The 8,068-nt window shown below is 38.8% G+C and overlaps 1 protein-coding gene across 1 annotated transcript; it reads right to left on the reverse strand.

The window, feature by feature from the left end:
• Positions 1 to 900, reverse strand: LOC138160158 (vomeronasal type-1 receptor 3-like). Its single transcript, XM_069086699.1, has one exon. It carries the CDS (start codon positions 898 to 900, stop codon positions 1 to 3), a length of 900 nt encoding a protein of 299 aa, XP_068942800.1.
• Between the last annotated feature and the right edge of the window lie 7,168 nt (positions 901 to 8,068).

Here is an 8,068-nt window from a genome sequence, read left to right on the forward strand (position 1 = left end):
TTAATGTTTTACCTTACATAAGAAAACAGGGCATATCCTTGTTCCTTGAGGTAACAATACAAAGGGACTGAGAGTTGGGAAACATAGATTGATAACAGCATTAGTGGGCAACATCCAAAAACGGTGTTGATAAAAATAGGAGACACAAAGTGAAAAGATAGAAGAGAGTAAGTAAAAAATGACAAAGGTGCTCACCAGCTGCAAAATGGTCTGGGTGGCTTTGACCTCAGGGAAGTCTCTGGATGAGAGGCTTATGCTATGAATGGTCTGCACTTGTTGGTGGTGTCTGTGTAGCAGAAGCACCATGTTGCCACCAGCCCAAAGGATGAGCCCTACACAGACAATATTTCTGACACTGACCAAAATGTAGTAAGCCATTATATAACTTAGAATAGAACAATGCAAAAAATCAAACTCATGTGTACTGTTGCTTGAGCTTCTTGGGCCAGTTAAGCCCAGTATAACAGGTATTTCCATCAGTAGATTGCAGATGCAAAGAAATATTAAGAAGGGCATAATAAGTTCTGAGGCCCTGGCTTTGAATTTTGCCAACCTGGAGCTAGGGGGGCTGATGATGATGGCCTGGAAGTTACACAGGTAGCAGGTGAAGCAGATTGAAAGTGCCTGGGATACTTTGTGAAAGTAAAAGACAAGTTTACACCCAACATCATTCAGGAAATTCTCCCTGCTCAAAGCTATGACTGTCTCTGGGCCTCCTTTGCTAAGGAGCATAATGATGTTGGCCAAGGTTAGATGAGCAATAATCACATTTACAGGCTTCAAAATGTGGTTAGTGAGGAAAATGAAAGAATAAAGAGACAGAAGAAAGAAGTTTGCTAAGATTCCAACTCCAGTCTGGAAGAGGAGGACCAGTCCAAAATATATGTTTCCAGCAGTCATGGTCTCTTTGTCTTGGAGAGAATCCTTGAGTCACAGTGTCCTAGAAAGAAATAGAAAGTCTGTGTGACTGTCAGATTATGGGATTACAGTCATTAGAGGAGCCTTCAACCATTTCTTCTATTTCAACCTCATGCATATGAGGCTTCATGTTGAAAGGAACTGTATTTTCCATGGATAAATTCTTATCTGCAAGTACTGGAAACTTCCCATATCGGGGTAGCAGGAGCCTGAATTCTAAGCTTGTGCAAGGGGCAGGGGGCAGGGCTGAGAAAAATAATCCCTTTAGATGTATTACTGCATTATTTGTAATTAGCCAAGAACATTGCTCCCCCAAAAGTAATTAAATATATAAACAAATTCCCTAGTTTTACAGTCACTGTCCTAAAGTTATGAAAATCTTATTGAGGGGGCAGAGTCAAGATGGAGGAAGAGTCAAAGAGCAGGAAAACTCCTTGAGCTCCCCTCATAACCACCTCAAATACCTATAAAATATGACTCTAAACAAACATTAGAGCTACAGAACCCACAAAGTGACAGAGAGAAACAAACTTCCCACTGAAGGAAGCCCAGCAGGTGGACAGGAAGGGACTATCACATAACGCTAGGAGCAGAGCTGTAGCAGCAAACACCCCAGGGTCCCCAGGGTGGCTGCCAATACAGGTTCTTAGATCTGCTTTTACTTTAATCAGTCAAATATGTATCGTTTACCTAGTTCAGGGGAAAAAGGTCAGCACCCCAAGCCTCAGAGTATACAGACAGAATTATCAAGACAAAGAAACAGATCAAGTAGACAGATTTCCAAACTGTCCAACCATTACATCCATACCAAATCAACATCTAGATTTTTCAAAGCCGGGGGGCTCTCAACAATGGCTTCCCAGAGTCTCATCTGATCAAATCACAGCACACTTCTCAAAGTGAGCCCCAAAACAAAGCCTCAAATCAGGGTTTATATAGCCTGCTCCTGGCTCAGAGAATGTAACAACCTTCTGGACCCACTGGCCAATCAAAAAGTATCTACTGAAAAACAAGCCTCTCACCCCAGGCTCCAGGTGCACTTTAGCCTAGGGGCAGGGAAGATCTTTAAATTTGCATTTCCATTACAAGAGCCCATCCCCAAATGATCCTGTGGTTTTAGCCTCAGGGTAGCCCTGACCAGCCATGGCTGGAGGGACTTTGGGAGAGTGGATATCAAGGAGGCCGAGGCAGCTTCCAGAATTATCAACCCATAAATGCCAGAGGCAAAGTAAGAGGTCAGTGTGGACATTGGGAATGGGGGACTGAGAATGTGGTCTGGTCTTTTCCCCCAGAAGGACAAGTAGCTGAGGTGTGGTGCCATTGCCATGTGGCTGCTTCAGAGCTCCCGTCCTGCAGATTGTAGGGGGACCAAGCAACCATTCAGAGAGGTAATCACTCTTGCTTTAACCTGCTTGGATCTGGATCACTACCCTGGGTGGATGTCCTGGGGTGTGTGACCAGGTGCAGAGCCAATGGAGGCTTCAGCGAGGGCACCCAAATAATACCTCCAGCAGCTGTGAAAACCCCAGCAATTTGGGACAAAGCCCTCCTCTCTGGAAGCAGAGTTCCACTGTGGCACAAGGCTCAGAAGTCAAGTAATTGAGTGGCAACATGAGCAAGCAAAGGAAGCAAAGCAAGCACAGCAATCTAACTTTGGATTCCTTTTTGGGGGACAAAAAGGATCAAAGCATAGAATGACAGGAGGACAATGAAGTCAGAACTCCTTCACCAAAAGCTTCCAAGAAAAATATGGATTGGTTACAGGCCATAGAAGAGCTTAAGAAAGATTTTGAGAAACAAATAAGGGAAGTGGAGGAAAAATTGGGAAGAGAAATGAGAATGATGCAAGAAAATCATGAAAAGAGAGTCAAAAACCTGACTGAAGAAAATAACACCTTAAAAAATAGACTAACTCAAATGACAAAAGAGGCCCAAAAAAGCCAATGAGGAGAAGAATGCCTTACAAAGCCAAATTTGCCAGATGGAAAAAGAATCTCAAAAGCTCACTGAAGAGAATCATTCCTTCAGAATTAGACTGGAGCAAATGGAAGCTAATGCCTTTATGAAAAATCAAGATACAATTAAACAGATCCAAACAAATGAAAAAATAGAAGGCAATGTGAAACATCTCATTGGAAAAATCACTGACCTGGAAAATAGATTCAGGAGAGATAATTTAAAAATTATTGGACTACCTGAAAGCCATGATGAAAAAAAAAGCCTAGAAATCATCCTTCAAGAAATTCTCAAGGAAATTTGCCCTGATATTTTAGAACCAGAGGGCAAAATAGAGGTTGAAAGAATTCACCAATCACCTCCTGAAAAAGATCCCAAAAAGAAAACTCCTAGGAATATTATAGCCAGGTTCTGGAGTTCCCAGATCAAGGAGAAAATATTACAAGCAGCCAAGAAGAAACAATTTGAATATTGTGGAAACACAATCAGGATAGCACAGGATCTGGCAGCTTCTACATTGAGAGATCGAAGGACTTGGAATATGATATTCTGGAGGTCAAAGGAGCTGGGATTAAAACCAAGAATCACCTACCCAGCAAAACTGAGTATAATGTTTCAGGGGAAAATATAGCCATTCAATGAAATAGAGGACTTTCAAGCTTCCTTGATGAAAAAACCATAGTTGAATAGAAAATTTGACATTCAGATACAAGAAGCAAAAGAAGCATGAGAAGGTAAACAGGGGAAAAAATCATAAGGATCTTATCAGAGTTGAACTATTTATATTCCTACATGGAAAAATGATAATTGTAACTTATGAAACTTTTCTCAGTATGAGGATAGTTGAAGGGAATATGAATGTGTGTGTGTGTATATGTATATATACATATATGTATACATATATATGTCTTTATAGGAGGGTATATGGGCATATGAATACATATGTGAGTGTGTGTATGTATATATGTACCAATGTACATAGAGGGCACAGGACCAATTGAACAGGAAGGGATGATACTTAAAAGGTGAAATTGAGAGGTGAGAGAGGAATATAATGAGTGGCAATAGGGAGAGATAGAATGGAGTAAGTTATCTTATATAGAAGAGGCAAGGGAAAACTGTTACAATGGAGGGGAAGAACAGGAATGCAAAAGGGAAAGGGTCAACCTTACTCTCATTTAATTTGGTTTAGGGAGGGAATTACATTCACACTAAATAGGGCATCTCAACCCATAGGAGAGTATGGGGGAAGGCAATGAGAGGGGGGATGAAGGAGGGGAGGGCAAGTTGGAGAGGAGGGTAATTAGAAGCACACACTTTTGCAAATGGACAGGGTCAAAGTAGATAATAGAATAAGTGGGGGGCAGGATAGGATGGAGGGAAATATGGTCAATCTTTCACAATATATTCACTATAGAAATATTTTGCATGGTTGCACACATACAAATTATATTGAATTGCTTATCTTCCCTGTAATGGTGAGTGACTAGAGAGGAAGGGAAAGAATCTGGAATTCAAAGTTTTAAAATCAAATGTTTAAAAAATATATATTAGGGTTTTTTTACATGTAACTGGGAAATAAGATATACAGGCACTGGGGGGTGGAGATCCATCTTGCCCTACTGGAAAGTTGGAAGGGGTATGGGGGAGGATTTAGGAGAGAGCAGATTGGGGGAGGGTGTATACAGTGGGATTGCAATTTGGGGGTGGTGGGTAGGGGAAAGACAGGGAGAAAATTTGTAACTCAAAATCTTGTGGAAATGAATGATGTATACTAAAAATAAACATAAAATTTGATTTAAAACATAAATAAATTTAATGAAGTTTCCAACTGAAAAATATTGGAAGGATCATAAGAACTACAAGAAAATGTCATGCCTTTGGTCAGAGCAAAATAAATGGGAAATAAGAAACATAAAACAATACTCCTCATTTAACAGACATATATGTTCAGACACACACACACACACACACACACACACACACACACACACTCCTATAGTGAAAAAAAAAGCCAGCTTAATCACTCTAAGATTAGTGAGGTGATACAGGATTGTAGCTAGAAGAAAGTTTGCATGGAACTGAGGTCAATTTAGAGCTAAGCATTAATCCACATACTATACTACACTATTCAATGGAAAAATCTGCTTCAAAGAGAGGCTAAAAGTAGGAAACAGAAACTGGCCAGGAGTGATTACAGCCAATCCTGAAATTTTTAGAGATTTTCATGTTTGAAGATAAACTTTCTTAAACAGAAATGCAACAGGTTCACAATCTCTTTCCATTGGGGTGAAGTAATCAAGCTAAATTAGCTCATTCTTTGGTCCCTATGTCCTTTGCTATGTAGAGTGATTGAATACTTTAAAAATAGATACCTTTAGTCTTTCTTTTTACAAAAGAAATAATAATGACCTTTTTAGTGAGAAGAGGAAGTCCCTAGACTATAGAGAAAATCTCTATGAGAAAACAGATATTTCTAGCAAGAAATGGATCTGAATCCATATGATTTTCCTTACCTTTCTCTCCTGGTTAAGTGGGTAGTGCTTGGAAGAGTTTGAGAAAGGAAGCAGGATGGCATCTCTCTTTGCTGTTCCTGAGATTTATCACATTAGAAATTCAAGAGAAAAAAAAATCATGTGTGGACTGGGAAAAGGGATTAAATTATTCAATGAAAGTTGCTCAATTTTTAAAAAGATCCTTAAAGTTTTGCCTCATAACTTACAAAATGGCAAAGATGACCAAAAAAATGGCAATACCCAATATTGGAGGAGTTACGGAATGATAGGCACAGTAATACATTGTTGATGCAACTGTGAAATGGTAAGAAACAATTTGCAATTATGTGAATAAAGTGATTAAAATGTCTTTACCTTTAGACCCAGAGACGCATCTTGGAGGTTAAGGACGATACCCTAAGAAAGTCATGTATGAGTAAAAAGACCCCCAAAACACATGAATATTTAAAGCAGCACTTTTTGTGATAGTAAAGAATTGGAAACAAAGGAGATGCTCATCAGTTGGAGAATGACTAAACCAATTGTGGACATGACTGCAATGGTATATTAGTGTACTGTAAGAAATTATGTATGTTATGAATACAAAGAAACATGGAAATATCTACTTGAATTGATATAGAGTAAAGTGAACAGAACTGAAAAGACAATATACATAGCAGCTACCACAATGTAAATGGGGGGAACAAAAAAATCAAAAGTAAATATAAAAAAATTGTAAAGATCCAACATGACTTAAATGAAGAGATAAGAGAAGACACACCAAACTCCTTTCTTGGAGGAGGGGAACGTAAAGGTGTTGTACAGTATACCTTTCCCAGACCATTTTTTAGTATGCTGACCAATTAAATTGATTTTTTTCTTCTTAGAAAGACTCTGTGTTGTATGAAATGGATCTCCAGGAAAAAGAGAGGAAAAGATAATAGGAATAACAATGATATAAGAAGACATCAATAAAAGCATAAAAAAGAAAGTTATGGATTACTTCTCAATGTGCACGAACAAAATATGATGTTAAAGAGTTTTAGAAATATTTTTAACACATTCTGGGAGTGCCTGCTAACTTGCATACCAACTTGTTGATTGAATCTCCTAAAGGGCAACTGACTATTCTCGGGTTTTTAGGAGCGATTCTATGAGTCTATACTTCCAATAAAGTAATTTTTAGGCAAAAATAATATTCCTTCCCACTAATAATCAGCAATTAGACTTAGTTATGGTTAGCAAAGGAAGTCTAAAGATGACATAACAAAAAGAGTTCATACCAATCATCTCCTCCAAACCTTTGGAATTTGCTCTTCTACCAAAAGACTAAGGTCCATGAGAAGAATGGGCTCAAAACTAGAATATAACGTTGGTGGTGTACACAGATAGGGAACACATGTTGCAAAGGGATAAATCACAATTCCTTTTACTATAAATGATTTCTGCCTCCATCACATTCTTAATCAACTGCCACAGGATGCAGTTCGCTACTGGGGAGGCTACTGACTTGTGCTATATCACCAATTGTTTTCTTGAGACCATATCTGGCATGACATTTCACTACAAGAGGGAATGCTCACAGAACTGGGAGATAAGATATACAGGCACTGGGGTATGGAAATCCATCTTGCCCTACTGGAAAGTTGGGGGCATGATGGGGGAGGATATGGGAGAGAGCCGATTGGGGGAAGGGGTATTCAGTGGGCTTGCTGTCTTGGGGTAAGGGGTAGGGAGAAGATGGGGAGAAAAAATGTAACTCAAAATCTTGTAGAAATGAATGTTAAAAACTAAAAATAAATGTTTTTTTAAAAGAGGGCATGCTCATTAAAATTTGCTCCTTCCTCAAGTAACTGCCTTTGTGTCTCTACATGCTCTGGATGCAAAGGTGTTGTCCCATGCTCCCAGGACTCACAGATATTTGAGACCTTCCTAAACTCACAAGGTCACTGTTGGTTCTGGATATTTTGATTATGAATACTCATTCTCCTAAGAAGATGGAAAAAATATGTATATAAGAAGAAAACTTCAAGTGTTCATGGCCACATGGAGGCCAAGTGCTAGTTAGGATTCCTGTCCCTTTTCCCATCTCATTCTTGGGTCTGACCCAAAGAGCCCAGGGGGTTCACAATCAGAAAAAAAATCAACAACTCAAAAACTTGGTTTTTAAGTAAGCTCTGAGTCATTAGGTGTTCTGTCCCAGTAATCAATACTATTCAACATCATCCAATATAAGCCATGATGTAAAGGAGAAAGTAACCTTCCATAAGGTGACTAAAACTGGACTTGTGCTTGTTCTAAAGAATGGATTTTATGGGCCAATTTATCCAATTACACTCATGGGGGAAATGTTCTACTGGGGCTCTTGTTTTATTCCCCTTAGCCTTATTAAAACTTATTTGTCTTCTGGAAATTGCACAAGCATGAACCAAGTCCTTTGCTGCTCTTCTCCTGTACAGTACCTCCTTCTGTGATACCTCTCCCTCAGAAGCACCCATTTTGATACATAGAGAGTTTGTGAAATACAAATATTTTCTTAAACTCAATTCTGAATATACAGATTTATGTTCTATCTAATGAAAAAGCATTCATGTATTTAATGTTTAAGCCAAAAATGAAAAACATGTATTATTGTGTTGAACTCTGTTGGTGGGAGGATAATAATTTGGAGCAATGACTTAATATTTAGAAAAATTCTA

This window comes from Petaurus breviceps, unplaced genomic scaffold, assembly GCF_028583685.1.
Source record: "Petaurus breviceps papuanus isolate PSGF00001 unplaced genomic scaffold, PetGlider_PUasm1.0 180, whole genome shotgun sequence".
Classification (NCBI taxonomy): domain Eukaryota; kingdom Metazoa; phylum Chordata; class Mammalia; order Diprotodontia; family Petauridae; genus Petaurus; species Petaurus breviceps.